Genomic DNA, 21,562 nt, shown 5'->3' on the forward strand with positions numbered 1-21,562 from the left:
CTCAAGATTTAACTATTTCCTTACTGACAAACAGTGGAAACTGTCCACTGTTCATCTGTAAAGACAAAAGAAAAATCTGGTTGAAACCTTACATTTTTAGTAAAAGCATTTTAGAAAAACACAGAAGAAAAGGAGTATCATTGCTATGACTTAAGTAAATACGATTATGAATTAAATGGGAAATTATTTTTCCTAAAGCGGAGACCACTAATACCATTGCCAGTCATTTTGACTTTGTTCTTCGGCGGTCTCGTTTTCTCTAATGTAAGGCTCAGAAGGAGTTCTGATTGTTGGAGGTCTGCTGCTGGCCTTACGCCGGGGAGCTGTAGCATTTACAGTGGAATGACTGAGACAGTGGGCTTTGGAGTCAAGCTGACCTGGTTTTCTCTGCCAGCTCTGCCATTTTCCAGGTGGAGTCAGCTTAATCCCTAAACCTCTTTCCCCAGCTCTGAAATGGGGATAATAGAAATATTTATCTCAAAAGGTTGTTGCAGTGATTAGAGATAATGTCTTTAGAGTGCTCAGCCGGTTATGCTGGTCGCCTCTCCCCCTCCCACCCCACAGTTTCACAATCAAAGGAAGAATGAACCAAGGTGGCAAGAGTTGACTTAATTTTTGAACAGACTTTATTTTTTAGAGCAGTTTTAGGTTCACAGCAAATTGAGTGGAAGTTACAGAGATTTCCCATATACCTCCTGTGACACTCATGCGTAGCCTCCCCCATAATCCACGCCCCCACCAGAGGTACATTTGTTACAGCTGAATTTACGCTGATACATCATTATCACCCAGTTTATATCAGGGCTCACTCTTGGTGTGTGGTACAGTCTATGGGTTTGGACAAATGTAGGTTCACTACCCTAAAAATATTCTGTGCTCTGTCTGTTCATACCTGCCTCCCCCTTTTTACTGTTTCCATGGTTTTGCCTTTTCCTGAATGTCATATACAGGCATACCTTGGAGATATTGTGGTTTCGTAAGTAATAAAGTGAGTGTTGCAATGATCATTTGCCTTCAATTTGTAAACAATGAAACATTTGTGAGGCGCAATAAAGTGATAAAGTGAAGCACGATAAAATGAGGCATGCCTGGAGCTGGAATCACACAGCATGTAGCCTTTTCGGATTGGCTTCTTTCATTTAGCGACATGCTTTTAAGGTTACTCTGTATCTTTTCCTGGCTTGATAGCTCATTTCTTTTTAGTGCTAAATAATATTCCATTGTCTAGATGGACCACAGTTTATCCACTTTACTACTGAAGGACATCACCGTTGCTTCTAGGTTTGGGCCTTTATGAATAAAGCTGCTATAAACAGCCCTGTGCACGTTTCTGTGTGGGCATAAGTTTTTATTAGCTCCTTTGGGTAAATACCAAGGAGTGTGATTGATGGGTCCTGTGGTGAGTGTATGTTTTGTTTTGTAAGAAAATGCCAAACTGTCTTCCAAAGTGACTGTGTGATTTTGCATGCCCGCCGGCCATGCATGAGAGCTCCTGTGGCTCAGGTCCCTGCCAGTGTCAGGTGTTGTCAGTGTCCTGGATTTTGGCCATTCAAATGTTTGTACAGTGGTACCTCATTGTTTTAATTAGCCTTTCCCTGATGGCACACAGCGTGGAGCATCTTTTCATGTGCTTATTTGTCATCTGTATACTTTCTTCGTTGAGGTGTCTGTTAAGGTCTTTAGCCCATTCTTTAAGTTGTATTGTTTTATTATTTTGGATTTTAAGAGTTCCTTGTGTATTTTGGATAACAGTCCTCTATCAGATGTGTCTCTTGCAAATATTTTCACTCATTCTGTGGCTTGTCTTTTCATTTTCTTCACAGTATCTTTCACAGAGCAGACGCTTTTAATTTTAATGAAGTCTATCCTACCAACTATTTCTTTCATGGATCATGCCTTTAGTGTTGTATCTAAAGAGCTGTTGCTATACCCACAGTAATGTAGGGTTTTTTCCACGTTATCTCCTAGGAAATTTTACGGTTTGCATTTTATATTTAGGTCTGTGGTCCATTTTGAGTTAATTTTTGTGAAGTGCGTAAGGTCTGTGGTTAGGTTAATTTTTTTGCATGTGGCCGTCCAGTTGTTCCAGAATCATTTGTTGAAAAGGCTGTCTATGCTACATTGTATAGCCTTTGCTCCTTTGTCAGAGGCCAGTTAACTGTATTTGTGTAGGTCTATTTCTGGGCTGTCTGTTCTGTCCCATCGATCCATTCCCCTATTCTTTCACCAATACTACGGTCTTAATTACTGTAGCTGACATAATTTAAAAACAATTCATTAAAAACAGTTACATCAAGAAAAATATATACCATCTATTAAGCCTGTCACCTAATATTTGTGCTCTAATATTTATTCAAATATATACACATTTTTACCTAGTTTATAATGAGAATATATTTAAATTTTGTTTTAGCTCTTTAATAGAACATTATTTCACATATACTATGAGGTATATACTTCATTTTAACTTTTATAATTTTAACAGTTGCCTAAAATTCCATTAAGCAAATGTAACATAATTTACTTGACCATGATTGTTGGTCATTAAGTCATCTTCCATGTGGCTTAGATGACAGAATGCAGTGGCCAGAGGTTCACAGATCTGGATCTGAGTCTCAGCTTTTCTGCTTTCTAGCTGGATGGCCTTTTTCAGGTTCAGTTTCCTTATCTCTGAAACAGGAGCAATACCTGCCTTATTGTGAAGATTGATGGATATAAACTACCTGGTATAAAAAGTGTACTCAGTAAATCTTGTCTAATGGTAATGATGCTGTAAATTTATTTGTATAAATGACTATTTTCATTTTTTGCAAAATTTTAGGATATATTTTCAGGGTTGATTTTTTTTTTTTTTTTTAATCAACAAGTAGCTCAGTTGTTGGCTGATTCTCATTTGAAATGTTGGTCCATCTTTTAATAAAGCATCTTCATCTTTTCTAATTGCTTACTTGACGATTCTTTCTTTGTCTGAAAACGAGCCTTGGATTAGTTCCCTAACCTACTTATGGTGCTGCGTAAGGATTGTGGTGCTTGACGTTCCTGTATCACCAGCTCGCATCAAGTGGACATACTGGGTATCACCATGGTAAATATAAAATAAGAACTGCAACATAGAAACCATGGGTAGGCTTAGGCAAGTGGTTTAGCCTTTGCATTTTACTAACACCCCAAATAGGCAGTTTGTTGCTGAAGGGGTTAGTTGTCTCCTGAAGAAGCTAGACGTTAGCAACACATTTGGAAATGGGTTTTAAAACTCTGAGCCTTGCCCCACCACTAGGAGAGCGTTAGACTTGCAGTGACCCCAGTCAAGGTCCCAGTCTACCAAAGTGCTCGGCATAGAAGCTACATGAGAAATAGTAGACAATATTTATTGAGTATCCGCTGTGTACAGTCATGGTGAGAAATGGGGAAAAAAATCACAGACATAGACATAGATCTTGCCCTTAAGGGACATACGTGATAGTAGGATGAAGCAACTTTGGATTGTGGATAAGCACGCCCCACATTCTCCCCATACTCACCCTCGGAAGTTCTTAAAAGTTCACCAAGAAATCACAATTACAGGCTACTCAGCCCGTTCTTAAACCATGAGGCAGAATCAAATGCAAACTCCTCCTGAAATATATTGATTTTGCCTACCTTAAATCCAAGAAACCGGACAATTAAAGGATACAAATCAGTGTTATTACAGAATAAAATAATTTTTATTCCCCAGGGGAGATAAAAGTAATGAGATATGCTGACATAGTAATTGAACAAAAAGCAAGCATAATTGGAGGAAAGTAGAATGTCAGAGATGATAGACAGCTTCAAGTGCAGGCCTTTAACTTTACGCTCAAACTACCAGAGAAGTTAAATAACCTGACCAGGGTAAGAGAGCTGCAGGCGTGAGGTGGAGGCGAGGCAGGGGAGAAACGCTCTCCCGTGAACTCATGACAGTGTTAATCAAGAAGCCCAGGGCACCTCTCAGGCATCTCCATCCCTGTTTTATAAGCGGAGAAACAGCTTACGTTACATTACTGCTCAGTGAGCTACTTAGTGTTTGACACAAGGCCTGCCTCAAGGTTTCATAGCATTTGGATAGGCATAGACAGTTAAAAACTTTTAATAGGTGGTTGATTTTTAAGAAAAGAATATGAATTGTATAGGAGAGGGAGGTGTTTGACTTGTTGAGTGAATCCCACAATATAGGAGCCAAAACCGAAACCGACAAAGAGGAGAAAAGAGGAAGGAAAAGGAAATATATGGACAGAAGCAGTCTACAGTTAGTATGATGGATTGTCACGAGGAGAACATGACAAGTGACTTGTCATTTTTTTTTGTTTAAAGTAATTAGTTAAATACGGCCACCTGACCAGAATCACTGGTATTTTTCTATATTCCATGTTCTCTGATTTAAGGTGCACTCTTTGCTGTAAAGTTAAATGGGGAGAAATTTCACAGGCGTTTTACAGTGTGAAATGCTTGTGAAAATAAAAAAATTCACTTAAAATTTTTACTTTTAGAGGAGGGAATTTGTGTTTTCAATTTCTACATTTGAATATAGAAACCATGTTGGTGAAAAGAAATTGTGTGTGTGTGTGTGTGTGTGTGTGTGTGTGTGTGGTGTACATTGAGGCAAAATTGCAAATAAAAATGCTGAGAGTAGCTGGAAACTGGGGAATCACTGTGTTATCTCTAAAGCCCATTTATAATTTCATATTCTTAGGAATTTAGAATTAAAAATAGTTGGGAAATATATCTTTAAAATCTTGTTTCTTTTAAGAGAATGTCAGATGAAAAGGTCGACTTTATTTGCAAGATCTGGCATTTTGAAATGCTTAGAAATGAATTCCTAAGCGGAGTTGATTTAGTTTGGTTGGTCTATACCTGCTTCTAACCAACTGTGCAGGTTTTGCTTTAAAACAGGCTTTCTGGTGTAAACGTGCTGCGCACTGCGAGGTGGCTGACGGGCTCAGGAAGCTGGGGGGGCGCCTTTAATCAAGAGCGGGCGCCTTCGAGTTACGGTTGTGCAGTACAGATAAAATAAGCATTAATGGGGCATTGCGTCCCATGTGGAGGTGGGATTACAACGAGCTAGTAAATCTTTCATGATTGAAACATTATTGCGTGATTATAGAGCTATAACGTTGGCTCAGAAACTTCTGCCCTGTGGATTCCCAGTTTTGTCAGGGGCCTTGAAAGAACGTTCCCCGAGACACCCACTGTTCCCCGAGACACCCACTGTTACGGTCCACGACTCACGGATGTGGCGGATCCCATTTCTGAGCGTAGGAGGTCAGCTGTGAATATTGATTGATCAAGGTGTGCTGTACGTTTTCCTGAATAAACGTGCTGGTCCAGAGGTCAGGCGCCGTAGGAGTTTCGTCAGGGGATGGAGACAAACTCTTGCGTTTCTCAACAAAAGCAAATAAAAGACACAAAAATGGTGGTGAAAAGGTATTCTTTCTGATTTCAAAAAACAATGGACTTTCTGAAAGCTTGTCTTACGGTTATATCTGTCAGATCCCATGTCCACAGGCAGCCTGTTTTTTAAAAACGAGAGGGGGTGAGCAGGGAGACGCGGTTGTTTCCTGGCACGGGGCACTGAGCCCCGCGCTCAGCTGGCCTGCCGCGGTGAGCCAGGGCGCGGACTCCTGGGTTCACGGGAGCGGCTTGCATTTTGGGGAAATGGAATTGATTTTATACAGTCTGCTGATGAACAGCAAGGCTTAATGAACGATAGCCTCAAGAAACCTCATTACACTTGCTCGGGTAAAGAGCAGGAGAGGGAGGCAAGTTTCTCAGGAGGGAAGTTTCTGCTTAAACACGCAATTTTGTAGATTAGCGTCACTCCCGCCCCCCAGAGCTTTCCCGGGTGGGCAGCCAGCGCGCCCGAGTGCCAGCGTTCTCGGCGAAGCTTTCAGTGATGATGTTTTCTTTCCCTAAGTCTCTTTTGCCCTCACCGGCTCACCCTTCTTCTGCACCTCTCCCCGCCTTTTTAAACTCCCAATTTTGAAAATAATCGTAGGCTCACAGGATCCACTCTCAGGATGTTGCAAAGCAACGTGCAGGGAGGTTCCACGTACCCCTGGTCCAGCCTTTTGCAGCTGTAGCATTAACACGGGGAGCTGCTGCTGGGGGGCCCGCGGGGCACATGCCGGTCCCAGCAGTTAGCATGCAGGCACTTGTCTGTGCGCGGTTCAGCTCCGTCACGCGGGCAGCCTTGCGTGACCACCGCCACGGCGAGGCGGGAAGAGCCCGCTGCGGTCCCCCGCCCGTGTCCCCCCACCTCCTCGCCTCACTTGTGACCCCAGCGCCTACTGCCCTGCTCTCTGCCACTTCACGAGTGTCTCGTAAACGGGATCACACAGCCTCTGTACAGCACTGAGACCCCCCCCATAATGCCTTTGAGGTTCGTCAGAGTTATTGAATGAGCCAGTAGTTTGTTCCTTTTTACCGCCAAGTAATATTCCATGGTAGGGATGTACCATGTTCATTAAGTATTCAGGCATTAAAGGGCCTTTGGGTGGTCTCCTGTCTTGGGCTGTTAACGAATGTAACTGCTGTGAACGTTCCTGGACGAGTCCTTGCGGGGGAATAAGTCTTTATTCCTCTGGGGTAAAGGCGAAGGTGCCCCCGTCCGTTTGCGCGGTAGGGCCGTTCTCAGTTTTGACAGGAACTGCCGGACCGTTTCCCAGAGCGGCTGGTCGTTCTGCGCAACGTGTGCGTTCCCCAGTGTTTCTGCGTCCTTAGCGTCCGGTGGGATCGCATTTTCATTTAAGCCATTTCTAATGAGTATCTCACTGGGGTTTTAAACGTGCATTTCTCTACTGGCCGGTAACGAATATCTCTCCGTGAGATCACCTGCCTCTTACGTGCCCTCTCTGCGGAAACGTCTGTGTGCGCCTTTGCCCGCTTTACGCTGGGCTTTTCTTGAACGTTGGGTTTCGAGATTTCTTTATACATCCGACGTGCTAGTCCTTCGTTGGGTGTGTGATTTACGAATGTTTTCTCCCAGCCTGTAATTTTTCCTTCCATCTTAGCAGGATCTTTCACAGAGCAGAGTTTTTTAACTTTGCTGAGGTCTGATGTATCGGTCTTGCCTCGTTTGGATCATGCTTTTGGTGTCAAGCCCGAGAACGTTTGGCCTAGTCCCACGTCCTAAAGGTTGTCGATATATATTTTTTCCTGCTTCCTGTATAAAATCCACTGTTTTGCCTTGATACGTTTTTGTTGCTCTTGGCCCTGTGACACGCTTTCTTTCAAAATGCTTTCCCTCCACCCGTGTCGCTCGCCGTGGGGCAGGTCGGAGCCCCGTGTTGAACGCGTGACTGTCTCCTCTTGGGGCAGCAAGCGGGCCGGCTCTGCTGAGGCAGACGTCGCGATATCTGTGTTCATGGTGAGCGTGTGGGGAGCCCACGCTTTTTATTACAAGCAGTATGTATTTATTTATTTAAAATACGTCTTTATTGATTTCAGAGAGAGGGAGAGGGAGGGAGACAGAAGCGTCAATGATGAGAGAGCCTCCTGCACACCCCCCCGGGGATCGAGCCCGCAACAGGGGCATGTGCCCCGACCGGGAATCAAGCCGTCACCTCCAGGTTCACGAGTCGACGCTCAAACGCTGGGCCATGCCGGCCGGGCTTCGCGGAGTGTTTGGAAAGGGCGCCTCCTACTCTTTTCCTTAAGATGAGATTTTGTCAAGGAAGAGAGTGGAGCTGAGGTGCCTGCTGCTGAGCCATCTGCATGGGGCACAGGCCTCTCTTTCCTAAAGACCTCCCCGACGCCCCCTTCAGCGCCCACCACGGCGCGCCTCGGAGCTGTAAGTAGAAGTGCAGGCGCTTATGCCATCAGCGTTCTTGGTGAGAATGAAGAAAATCCCCTGCATTTTAAGGGTTCGAGTAGGTCTGTTGGGAGAAGCTTATAACTTGAAGGGCGGTGATTCTTTGATGTCAGAATTGTGTGTCTTTCTCTCATCTTTATGAAAAACGGTGGAGGGGTGGGCCCCTTCTCTGTTTGTAAGGTCTGCATTGGAGCCTTCCTCTTCGTTCCTTTCAGCCTCTCCTTTGCTCTCTCGTTTGTGTTCGTAAGTGTCTGAGCCAAGAGTCTTACTGGTGCGGAGTGCAGGCGGAGGCGCAGATACGCCCAGCCGGGGAGAGGGCTTTTGCTTAGCCCCCCCCCGACTTTGTGTGTGACTTAAGGTTCACGAGCGTGAGCATGCCATTGCCGTTCGTGGTCTGAACGCCCCACGATGTTCCTCATCAATAGAGCCACTCACTGCATGACAGAAACCCCACCCCGAGTTTCCCAGATTCGTTCGCCGATCCGCTCCGGGTGGACTAGGTGACCCTTCGGTTTCTCTCGGCTCTGAGAACCTGTGGCACCTTCTGTCGTCGGACTTCTTTCTCCTTTCTTAACAGGATCTGAAACACCTAAAATAATTTAGAGGATGCCAGGAGGCGTGGTTAAGTCGAGGAGGAAGGAATCCATTCACGCCGGGTCTCTTCCGTCCTATAAATAAACCAGCACACTTCCAGGGCAGCCCGGTCCCTTTGAGATCTGTCCGTGGTCCAGGCTCTGAAAGCAGACCTCCCTGCGACGTGCCGAGGGTGGTGGTTTCATTTCCTTAGGCAGGGAGACTTATTTTGACAATATCCCATCTTACTTTTTAGTACAGCAAGAGATTTTTTGTTGAGCAGAGCTGTGCAAATTTGAGAAAGTGGGTTTTGATAGCCCCGGCGCGACTCTTCAAAAATGTGTTATTTACTGTTTTTAAGTATCAGTGGTAAGCCTCCCAGTTTTTTGAAAGAAGCCTTTCTGTGGACATACAGCTCTCCGTGCTGTTAAAAAGCAGGCTGTGCGCGCGGAGAGGAGACTAGCCGATGGCGTCCTGTTTCTCAAGGCTCACCACCCTCCTCTCCCAAAGCCGAGTTCTGTGCAGGCGAGTTGCATCCAGCAGGGATCTGAAGGTAAACGTCAGAGACGCTCTGAATCGATGGTGGTGGGCCCGTGTACCGTGTTTCACGGTAATACCCTTTCAGAGAGCACACGACACGGACCGGCGGGGGTGGTTGCAGAAAACTGGACTCCGGGGAGGTTCCGCGGTTCTCTTGCTGCCACTCGGTGACTCGACGGAGGACAGGCCTGCTCCCGGCCACGCCTGTGGCCTCCCGCGCTGCGTACAGTCCGAGCGGAGCCACGCGTCCTCCCACGTGTCCTCCTGGAGGCTGCGATTTGTGCGAGTGTTACTTGTGATTCACCAGTCGGTGTTTATACACACTGGCTTATCTTCGTCCTGTGTTCTGGGTCTTTCATGTGGAGCTCCTGAGCCGCTAAAAACGTAAAACCCAAACCCAAACAAAGAATCCTGTTATCCAGGCGAGTGTCTCTCTCTCCCTTTTATAAAAATACTTTGTGATAAAAACACAAACACATATGAATAGTAACTGAAAGAGCGTTGCTTCCTTTCAGAAAACCGCTAGGATTTGCATAAACCACTCGGCTGTCTGGTGAGCGGCGATCTGCTCTGTCAGTCCCCGGGGACTTTCAGGGTCAGGTTATTAGGGTTCTCACAGGCAGGGAGAGTTCTGCATTTGAAGGTGCTTCCAGTGTGTCATCCTGCGAAACTGGGTTTTCTTAAAGAAGTCAATGAAGACGTCACCTCTTCTGTATTGTGACCATCACATGAAGAAAATTAAAGGTCTTGAAGGATTTTGAATGTGTGCCGGGTGCAGTCTGTTAATTATTTGCCTCAGTAAAGCTGACGTGTGTTGAGGCTAAATACTCAAACTATTCCAGCTTGAGAATTAGGAGGGATGTTTAAAGGAATTTCTTTTTTTAATTTTAATTTTTTAATTTATCTTTATTGTTCATTGATTAATCTCTCCCCCACTCCCTCCCCCACCCCCGCCTTCCCTCTGAGATTCATCAGTCTGTCCCATTGCCACTTCAAGGAGATACTCAGCGATGCGAACCACAGGCCACGGCTGCTCTGCGGCATTTGCTCGCCGAAGTAGATTACCCGAGATGGTCTGAGGAGGACTGATATAGTACGGTGCTAGGATTTTGTTGGGGTCCAGTTCTGGAAAATCAGATTGACCTTGACGTTCTTGAAATTAAGTACAGTACATGTCCTACGGATATTGAAATAATAGCCACCTTGGAATTTATTTATCATTATTTTTTATGCAGCAACTCCAAACATAACTGATTAAACTTTGGATTGCTGAAGCTCGGCAGTGTTACAGGTACATTGGCACAAGCCTTAACTAATGCTTTTTCCTATATCTAATTCATAGCTACAACTAGTTGGAAACAGTATCTTTCATTTTGAGTTGGCCCAGAGCTACACGTTTTTTTTCCACCCCGTCTTTTGCAACACTGTGTTTTACCTGGGATTGTAATGCACGGGGAATCATCTTGATTTATCTGAAGGTAACAGCAGCGCCTTCAGACTCAGAGGAGTGACCATCAAAAGTGGTCTCTGTGTGGGCGACGGACAAAATGCTGAGACGGAGCCATTGTCACCGCCATGAACATCAAGGCTAACGTTTCTTGAGGTGCCCTGTGTCCTCATTTAATCCTCATAGCAACCCTGTGAGGCACCTGTAGCTTCTCAGTTCCTTATTTGAAATGATTGGGGTCAGATGTATTTCAGAGTTTTGGAATTTTTGGGGGTTGAGAAAGATAGTCAGGACAAATGCCACGTATTACACAAAATCCCGAGTGGGGTCTGGGAAAGCGTCTCAAAGGCAAGCCAGACAGTATTTCTGCAGGGAAATATATGAATAGTTAGTTACACTGAGTGAAATAAATAAAAGCCATAAATACTTTCATGTTATTTCAGGTCAGGTTTTGCCACCCAATGAGGTTGGGCATCATCTTATGAAAACATTTTAATTTTTTTCTGAGCTTTTTGGTAAATAGCAAATAAATACAGTTAATAACAGACAATAGATTTTTACTCTTGTCTTAGAAAAATGTAAGAATCTTGGTGCTCTCTCCATCTGCCATAAAAGGATTGGAGCGCCCCTCCCTCTTATTGTCTCCCACGGATTACACTAGCTACTCGGGCAGCAATTGCTGCTCTGCTTTTTGTAGACAGCAGTTTTCTCAAAGCTGTGTGAGACATTTCATACAGAACGAATGGAACTTAACAAGGTGAAATATGAACACAAAGTTCAGACTGCGCGTGGATTGAGGCATTGCGTCTTGGCCTGCAGGCGTCTAGTTAGCCGTCCGTTAAGTGAACTGACCCGCGGAGGGGCCACCTGCGGCGGGAACCCGGCCTTCAGCCCTAGCGGGAGCGCGACACTCAGCATGCGGGAGTTAGTCCTAGTGCGCTGCGTCGGGCCGCGTCTGGAGTCTTGCCTTTATGTCGGGCTGGCCTGCTTTAAAGGGGTGTAGGTGGTGTGGAACGTTTTCCAGGCAGAGTCATCGGGGGTGGGAGGACTTGAAGCCGTGTCGGGTAAGGCCCGGTGGGGTAACGGGCAAGTTTGTGTGAGCGCTCTGCCAGGTCCTAGCCCTGTCAGACCATCGTACCTGCTCACGTGAGAACAGACACTCCTTGACTTACGATGGGGTTACATCAAGATAAACCCGGCGTAAGGTTTTGAAAATACTGTCAGTTGAAAATGCATTTAGAACGACACTGTCGAGCATCCGTTGTTCACCCTGGCGGTCACGAGGCTGACTGGGCGTGGCGGCCTCTCGTCACCGCCCAGCATCCCGAGAGAGGGTCATACCGCCCAGGAAAAGACCAAAATTCAGATTTGAAGTACGGTTTCTTATTAAAGCTTTCGTATTGCTTTCACACCACCGGCAAGGTCGAAAAATCCTAAGCTGAACCATCGTAAGTCGGGGACTGTCTGTAATTTTGGCCTGGTAATCGGTTGACTGTTAGCTCTGTGCCCTTTCCTGAGCTGTGAAGCATTTGGGAGACAAAGATGAAAAGACACATGAGCGAAGGAGAAGGAAATGAGGAAACCGAAGGAAAAATAAAATTGTGGTAGCAATTCAGAAGCCAAGCTATGAGTGAACTCTGGTCTCCCGCACCGGAGCGTATTGCTGTGGGAGCCACCCTGAGCCGCCCCCTGGGGCCTTGGAATCAATTCTTCCCCCTGCGGGTGGCTCTGCGTGACGCTCTCCACTCGTGTGTTTCTTTGTTTCATAGATGGAGCGGCCTCGGGAGTAGGAATGCCTGCCCAAATACCAGAGCTGGCGATCATGGGCGAAGACCAGATCATTGACGAAGCCTTGGATAAGTTCGTTAACTGTCACGAGCAAACATACGAAGAATTCCTGAGCACTTTCACTCATCTTTCAGGAGGTAAAATGGAAAGTAAACGCTCTGCAGCAGTAGAGATAAGGGGCTTTATTACGATTTTATGTCTTTGCTGCCTTTTCAGAAAGCCTATTTAATGAGCATTCACTCACTGTGTTCTTTCGATCGGGAAATTCTTATCAGGGCATTCACAGCGGATACATGTAAATACCACCGTTTTAATGCAACCAAGAGTTGTGTTACGGAGTCAGAACTATCGAATTTGAGAGCCAAAAAAGACCTGAGAAATCAGTCAGCATAATCCCTTCGTTTTATTTTTGAAGAAACCCAAGTGTAAACAACAGAGGGTTTTAAAAGCATATTTAAAACTTTTAAGAACCATGTAGCACAGCGTAGGCTGTGGGGCCACACTGCACACGTTCGTCCTGGCTTTACCGCTTTCTGGCTCTGTGGCCCTGGGGGGGGGATTATAGAGGAAGCGGGGATAGTCATAGAACCTCAGAGGTTGGTGGAGGTGAACTGAGATAATCTGTGTCAGACTCTTAGCGTCGTGGCTGACATACAAGTACTTGATGAAAGCTGGTGTTGTGATGATGATGATGGTGCTATGATTTCTATAGAATGGAAACACACTTTAGACCAGAAGTGATGAACTGACGCCTAAAGGCCAAACCCCGTGTCGTGTGTTTCATTTGCCTCCTACAGTATTGTTTTTTTTTTTGTTTTTTTGTTTTTTCAAATTGAGCCAACATTTAAACGTTGGGAATTTTTACATAAAAATCTTGATCTGTGTTTTTTCTGGTTACGTGAGAAGATCTGTTACCTGTTATTTCCCTTGTGGCAATGTCAGCTAGAGCTCAGGGGCCCTTGCCCTGCGAGCTCCCCAGTTTGTCATGTTCTCTGGCGCTCATACGATCTAAAAATGTGTGTCTACGCCTCCTGCTCCATTCGCTGAAGTGGCTCCTGCAGGCTTCTCAGCTGTAATCTCTATAGTAAATTCTCTTTCAGATCGTCATTGGCTCGATCTCAACCTTGGTCCAGTCTGGGTCATTGATCCGCATTTGTGAGACCGTTGGTTCTCCACTCAGCTGCGCGCTGGGGCCCCGGGAGGGACTTTTAGAGCACATCGATACGAGGGTCACTCTAAATCTTAGCTGGGGCCTGGGAATCGGTACTTTCGTAAAAGTTCCTCTGGTGGTTCTAACGTGCGCCCAAGAAATTACACTAACGTATGACAGGCACTGTAATGCAGAGGAACACGGACCTCTGTGGAAGCTCCTAGGAGGGCCGTTCAGCCCGTACTTGAGGGAAAGGAAACAAAGGCCACCCACCGGAGGGGATGCCGGGTGAGCTTGGGATAACCACTGAACCAGAGCTTACCTGGGTCCTGAAACACCCACTAAGAGTGCCGGGATGTTTGGTCAATAAGAGAGGAATCTAAAAGATGTTAAAATGCGTCCACTGAGGACGGTCCTTGGTGACGGCCCTTTTGGATCATGGTTCCGTTTGTTTTAGTACCGATGTAAATATATATGTACGTAATTTTAATAATAGGTTTAAATAATACGTTTTCAAGATGTGGATACACCCTTGCTTTCGTAAGGTTTAGTTATTTCTAACTGCTGAAAGCAAAGGGCAGGTTTTTAGAATTTCCCTGTACCCCGAGATTACCACACGGTCCGATTTGGGGAGCATTTGCTCCCACCTTTTAGAGTGGTAGTTGCCGCTCACATTGCCATCACACAGAAATTACAGATGTTATATATGTCAGAAGCCGGTGACTTAGAAGTTGACACTCAACCTTTTCAACTCGATTTTGTCACATATAGTACCCCCCCCCCCCCATTATTCTGACCCTGTGCTTCAGGCTAAGTGATGAGTTTCCATTAACGTTTCCCATTTTATCAGCTATTCATCTTAAAATAGTTTGGAAATTGCAGTGAATCTACTGTGATTTTATGATTAACTCTTAAGTCTTTGTTTTTCATTCCCCCACTTCGTCCCTAAAATACTTAGGATCCAGTGCCCCCAGGGATTCGACCAGTTTCTAGATTACCGCGCAAAGCAGCTTTCTTTCACCGCTGTATTTACCCACTTTAACCTATTTTCTTATGTCCGGGTCAGATATTTTGTTTCCGATTTTGATGTTTGATTTTGTTTCTAGTTTTGTTTCTAGTCTCATTTCACTTGCAGTACTTTGTGCTTTTAGCACTTTACTGTTCTTTTCATATATATTTGAAAAAAATTCCTGTCACCTCACCCTTTCTCTCTCCCTCCGTACCTGTTAATATCTGAACTGAATTCCCCGGTGAGTGGAGCACCGCGTGTCCGAATGTCCCGCGCAAACGGCCATGCCCGTGGCTTTATTCGCTGGTGGTGCCTTGACCTTGGATTCTTCCAATTAAAATCTTTGCAACTCTTAGTTTTAAAACCTCTAAATAGGTTTCAGTTTTTCTTAGATTTTAATAACCTTACGTAATCACAAGAGGGTTTAGTCTATACTTTTTACCGTATTCACACTGAATTCTTTAAGGAGCTCTGCCAGTTGTCCGCCACTGTGGCAGAGTTCAGGAATGTGCACTCATCACGTGACTTGTGGTCGCTGGGCCTGCCCTGCTCACCGCAGGCGCCACTGGCCACAGGTGATGACCGAGCATTTGAAATGGGGCGAGTGCTACCCAGGACCTGAGTTTTAAAATTTTCTTAATTTTAATGAATTTAAATTTAAATGAGAACACTGATACTCAGTTCAGTTATTGGAAAACTTTTAACTGTGTTTGGGATAACTTGTGAATCAATTTTTTAAAATGTAAATTTTATGAAATATAAATACTGATCAAGTATTTTTGATGGAAATTTTGCATTTGAACTGAGATATGTGATAAGTACAAAATGTGCACAGGATTTTGAAGATGGTATAAAAACAGGATGTAAATCTCTCAATAATATTTTTTGACTACGTTTGAAATGACAATATTTTGGAAAATTGGCTTAAATAAAATATATTATTAAGATTAACTTCACTTTTTAAAACTTTTTATAACATGGTTGCTTGGAAATTTTAAACCGCACATGTGGCTTCCATTATACTTCTACTGGGCAGCGTGGCTATAGGCCCATAGTTTCAAACTTGGCTGATACTCAGAAAGACTTTTATAATAGCAAACTTTTATAAAAATACAGGTTTTCAGACACCATCCCAGGCTTATTAAGCAAGAGACCTTGTAGCATGGGGCCTAGGGATTTGTATATTCACAGTGCTCTCTAGGTAATTCTGATGCCCCACTGGTTTCGAGCACCACGGGTTTAGACGACAAATTCTGATATTGCAGTCCCTTCGAAAGCAGGACGGCCTGCACTCCCTTAAGACACCAGCTAACCGCTCAAAGTTTGTTTCTGTTTAAACTGCAGACTTGGAAGAGGCAGTCCAGTGCTCCTTATTTTAGATTTATTCATTGGTGTATTTGCTAAGTATTTGTCTTGAGTAACTTCTTTGTCACAATGATGCAAACAAATAGCTATTACTGTTCCTCTTTATAGCTCAGAGAAATGAAAGTTGTTGTAGGTTAGCAATTTGCCAGAGGTTCGGTCAAGCATTCAAACTTCAGGCTCCTGGCCCTCCTCTGTATCACTATCGCCCCACCCCACAGGAACATCTGGGATTGTGAGATTGTAAGAAATCTAGTCTAATGTTATTATTTATAAGCAGCTAACATTTATTAAGTACTAGATATTATGCTTAATACTTTACCCGGGTCATCTCAATTAATCCTTATAATAACCTAGTGAACTTTTTTACATTTTAATATTTATTATTTTTATTATTCCCAATTTACAGATAAGGAAACCAAAGCTTAAGGTTAAGTAACTTGCTGTTATGGACCGAATTCGTCCCCTCCAAATTTATTCATTGAAGCCTTAACCTCCCATGTGACTGTATTTGGATTTAGGGTCTTTAAAGAGGTAACTAAGGCTAAATGAGGTCATAAGGGTGGGGTCTTAATCCAATACAACTGGTGTCCTTATAAGAAGAGAGAAATGTACCAGAGACGTGCACACAGAGAGACAAGGCTGTGTAAGGACAAAGCTAGAAAGCAGCCAAGGAGCCGCGTGGGGGCCCCGGGGGAAACCCAACCTGCCAGGTCCTTAATCTCGGGCTTCCAGCCTCCAGAATTGTTAGGAAGTACCTTTCGGCTGTTTAAGCCTGTGGTATTTCGTGATGGCAGCCCTAACAGGCTTGCCCAAGGTTACGTCCCTAGTTAGGGGAGGCATTGGATTATGGGCCTAGTCGGAGTGGCTGCAGAGCCCATGCTCCGCCCCGCTTCACTTCTCTTTCTGACTTAAAGCACTGGGCAGGTCTCAGGATCTGGGAGCCACTGTCATGTAGGTACCAGGGGCCATAGGAATGGACGCACGAGCTCGGAACAGGACCCTTCTCTCCTTCCCAGGGCTCGTGGGCTTCACGAGGCCCGGTGGCTGCTGGGTTTCGTTCACCATTATTGCTCCGGTGCCTAAAGCAGCGCCTGCTAATGCCGACTAAGTAGACGCTTAACAAACATTTGTTGAATAAACAAAATAAGAAGAAAACAGAATTCAGAATGACGGGTAGACAGGAGGGCCCCATACTGAGCCCTGAAGAACATTCGCATTTAATGGGCAGGCACGGGAAGAAGAGGCCGCGGGGTGGACTGTGCCATGACGCCCCGTGTTTGGACGTGATATACCAGCTAAGCGGGAGCCACGGTAGAGTTTAAACGCACTCACACACGCTCACACACGCTCACACACGTGACTGGGAAAGGCAGAGGCAAGAAGGAAAGAGACACCTGGAGTCAGGCGGCAAGCTAGGAAGCTGAGCGGAAATCCACGCGTGGAGGTGTGGACTAGGGAGTGGAGGGGGCTCTGGGAAGCAGAAGGGCCTTCGAGATGCTGCCCTCGGTAACGCGACTGACGGACAGAGCATTAGGGGGAAGAAAGCGTCCAGGACCTGCCGCAGGCGTCTTGCCTGGAGACACCGAGGCCCACGGAGGCCACCGTTCTCCTTACAGGCGCCTTTTATTTTCTTCCTTACTGAGCGCATGTTCTGTCCAGAGCCTGGAATCTTGGGCTGGGGTTTGGTTCGTGCTCCTGGCCTGATGGATTCTCAGCTGTCAGTTCAGCCAAAGGAATATCACTCGACAGCCTCCAAAAAATGTAATTAAAAATGAAACTGGTGACAGCGCAGGAAACAACACGTTTCCGAAGCTGACATATCATTCTGGTCCCCAAAGCTGGTTTGAACTTGATCGTTAGAAATGCGTCTTTGAGCTTCCACCGGGGTACGAAGAGTCTCTCCCCACTCGGGAGGAGTTTAAAATCTGCCGTAGGAAAACACCGCAGAGGAAATTGTAGAAAGCAGCTGGCCCTCTTACCAATTTCATAGCAGGAAAGGAATTTCAGCGGAGCATAAAAACGGCCCTCTCTCAATGAAAGAAAACAACAACAGCCAAAACGCTGCTTGCTGGGCAGCCTTTTGCAGTTGTTTTCGGCGGAGCATTAGCTAGAGACCAGCGGGCTTAGCCTTGTTTTGATGGCCTTGCACCCGGCAGATTGTCTGCCAGAGGAAGTTGGAAACAAACTGGCCGGCTTCACCCTTCCAGGTGGCACCTGAGCCACATGTTCTGCGCTGTTGTTATCAGTCATTCAATTCCCCACTGAATATCGAGTGGTGTTTTTAGTTCACAGGCCACTTGCAATGTCTTTCTGTTTCCTTTTTTTCGTTAGCCACATTAAGAAAAAAAAACACAAACAAAAAAGGCAACTCTGGAAGCACTCCTGCTAACGCGAGTTGAACAGTAAAGCTCACAATTGAAAATAACACAGCAAATAGCAGCGAGAGGTCTTTTAACCGAAGACATAGGCTATGGGGATGTTAACCTCAAGAGAAATTCGTAGGCTTCAGATGAGGACTTGCCAAAAAAAGCAGCGAGGAAGTCAGAAAACTCACCTGATTATCCTGGCGTCCCAAGGGAGAGAAGGGAGTGATTTTAAAGCTCTTTATTATTGATGGGCTTTTTCTTTCTCTCTTTACTGGTATTGCTGCAAAGGATGAAAGGAAAAGAAAATAGAGCTTATGGTTTTATGCTGACCGTAAAATCAGCAGTGTGCGACTTCGCGTGGCGCGCTGAGGGGGGAAAGCAGCGCTGAGCGGAGCGAGCTGAGCTGGGCCCGGCCCCGCGGCGGAGACGGCATCGGCCCCGTTAACCCGTTTCTTCCCTTTGGAAGAACGTCTGCAAACTGTAATTAAGCAGTTTTCATTTGTTTCTGTTTCTTTTGTCATCACTAAATCACTACACTTAGGGGACAAACTGACAAATTGGGAAACAGGAAAATGCTGGTTCAGCTGCAGAAGGAAATTTCCTCCCTCGAATGATGATGGGTTTGGAGCCGATGGAACCGTGTTGTTTTCAGATGTATTAGCATAAATCCAGCTGCGGCGGCTACCGTTCGCTTCTTAGTCTACCCAGGAGTATCTGGTCCGTAGATGTGCGGTTGTTTTCTGTGTCTGCCGTAGTTAGGTGTAATCAGATGAGGAAAGAAAATGTATTTAAGTAATTTACAACATTTTGAATTACGATCATTACATTTATTTTGAGGAGTGTTTTCAGTGCGTAGTATTTTGTTACAATAAATAGCTCTTCTAGTATTTTTTTTTCCAGCGACGTAAGATATTATAAGAAGTTTCTAAATTTGATTTATATAAAAATAGAATAATTATTTCCTTTAATTATCTATATCTTTTCAACACAAATACATACTATACACTATATTTTATATGTACATATGGATTAGAGAGGCGAACTTTCTTAGCAAAGGGAATTCTGAGCTTTTGCAAAACACAAGCAGAGACCTTCATAATAGCCAAATAAACTTTTAAGATGCTCACTAGCAACCTTTTAAGATGCCCATTTGAACAATACAACCTTTAAGTACGTGCCCATCTGCCTTGTGTGCACTTCTCCATAACTTGCGACATTATTTTTACTCGCTGTTGTTAAAGACGGTGTTATACTCGATGGAAAATAGTAAATTACTGGACTTGAAACTGAGGTGGTCATTAGACTGCATCCCCCGATTCAGTTGAATGGGCACATATTCAAATCCGGATGGTTTTAGCAAAATGTCCTTTCAGCCGTAAAGCAATAATATTTTCTTTGCAATGGTCAGCTGAACCCAGAGGATGCAAACAGGAAACGGCATCTTGACCAATACTCGCATCTTCCTTCTATGAAAGGCAAAGTCGGTCTGTCTTGTGTGAGATTTTTAGTGTCCTGTCTGTTTTCCCCACTTGGATCCCTTCGGGATGAGGGAGAGGCCCGCTGCTTCGTTCGCACGGGGAGTCCTCACACGGTGCTCATGTGTGTTTTCTCCGGATTTACGGTGTATGAGTTGCTGATTAGAAAAAAGGGATTGCGAATCATGTACCGTGTTTTCTTTTTCCCCTCCTTACCCATAAACTATGTTTTGTGTGACTTGTAGCCAGTCATCTAATTCCTGGGAGTTGCATTTAGTCCCTAATTGCCGCGTCAGTCGGTTTTCTTCCTAACGTTGAGATTGTGTCAGCGTTGACTGTGTTCCTGCTCTATTTTAGGCACTGAGCTGGAATCCAGGGGCACAAGACGAAGGGGACAGGCTTCCCGTTCCGACATGCCTTTCCTATTTATTTTTGCGCGCTGTGTGTCCCCAGCGCTCGGGATGTGTGGGGGCACAGTGGCTGTGCAAATGCTTATGGACGTGTGGTTAGAGGTTGATGGGTAAGGCGGCGCTAACTACTCCGTGTAGTGCTGATAAAGCAACGTCCAGAATATTGCCACTGGTTTTTGTTTGTTTGTTTGTTTTTGTTTTTGGTTGTCTCAGTTTTAGATTGAATAAACGTGATTTAATGAGTTAGTAAAAGACCAAAAAGAATGATAAGAACAGTGAATTTTTTAGAGTTTCTTCTTTTTTTTTTCTTTTTACTTCATTTTCCCCCCCGAGGGATGTTCTGGAGTGCCCTGAAAAAATGAGGGAATGTGAACGACGTGTAGTATTTATCTGCTCTCGCATTGCCCCAACGCTGTATGCCGGCGTATGAGTCCTGGATTATGACAGTTTTGTGCAGAAGAGGTTATTCTACCTCTTAAAGTTTGAAAACTCCTAAGAAGAATTTATTTGTAAAGGAGACAGAAAAAATTGACTCCCTCTAACTTTCTTCCACACCCGTGAGTAAAGGAGGGTGTCTTCAGCAGATGCGTTTTCGCGCAGGCAGGCAGGAGGGCATGCTTTCCAAGCAAAGGGAAATTTTTTCCATCAATGGGATTTAGTTTTATGGAGTTTAGTCTAGTGCCCTTATATTTCTTATTTGTTGTGGGCAGGGCCAGAGTAATGGAAAAGGTACTGTCCTGGCTTAGGATTCAGAAGACCTAGTTCCGGCATTTATAAATTCTTTGAGATCACTGGCCTGCCACCTACCCTCTCTGAATCTGTAAATCAGGGATAATTCTGCCTGCTCGGGATGTCTCGTATGGTTGTGGTGAGGATCAGATGAAATATATATATATGAAAGTACTTGGTAAGTTTTAAAGATGTACTCAAGTGTAAAGTTTTATGGTTATGGGGACTCTTTATGATTTAAGAGTGGGACATGAAGGTTAAGTATTAAAGAAATCTTGCATCTACAATATAAAAAATATAACAATATAAAAAAATGTAAAAAATCTTGCATCTACAGTATAAAAAATGTAACATGCTATCTACGATGTTAGTAATCCACAGCACATTCCTTGAAGTAGTTAAAACCAACTGTGTATAGTATGTATTGTAGAGTATCCATGTATAGTGTCTATTGTAAGACTATACGGTTCAGGGAATAATCCTATGCTGGCCTCTGGTGGATGGACTAGATAGTATGTCTACGCACGACCTTCAGGCACGGGCATTTTGTATGCTCTGACAAAGATAAGGTATCAGGTTCTTATTTTTCATTCTCAATCTTTAGATTCTACTCCATGGACTCTTTACATGGGACTTTTACCTTAAGTATATGTAAAGATCACCTGGGAGACTCTTATTAAAATGCAGATTCCTGGGGGCCAAGCGCCAAATTCTGATCTCGTAGTTCTCATGTGCAGCCCAGGAATCTTGACTTTCGGACTAGCTTTGAGAAGTACCCCCTAAATGAGATCAAGGAAGGGTATGGGGAGATGCAGGAATTCCTCAAAATTCTGTGTTTTTTAAATACTGCATTTTTTTCTAGGCTTTTGTGAAATTCTTTGTGTT

The 21,562-nt window shown here is 44.6% G+C and overlaps 1 protein-coding gene across 1 annotated transcript in view; it reads left to right on the forward strand.

Annotated features, from left to right (window-relative positions):
* Window positions 1–21,562, forward strand: part of IFTAP (intraflagellar transport associated protein) — a 47,913-nt gene that overhangs the window by 4,042 nt on the left and 22,309 nt on the right. Inside the window, exon 2 of the mRNA XM_016206234.2 lies at window positions 12,155–12,310. Within this exon, the coding sequence (XP_016061720.2) occupies window positions 12,178–12,310 (133 nt within the window). The 5' untranslated portion in view covers window positions 12,155–12,177. The remainder of the gene's footprint in view (window positions 1–12,154; window positions 12,311–21,562) is intronic.

Source organism: Miniopterus natalensis, chromosome 11, assembly GCF_054644295.1.
Source record: "Miniopterus natalensis isolate mMinNat1 chromosome 11, mMinNat1.hap1, whole genome shotgun sequence".
Classification (NCBI taxonomy): Eukaryota; Metazoa; Chordata; class Mammalia; order Chiroptera; family Miniopteridae; genus Miniopterus; species Miniopterus natalensis.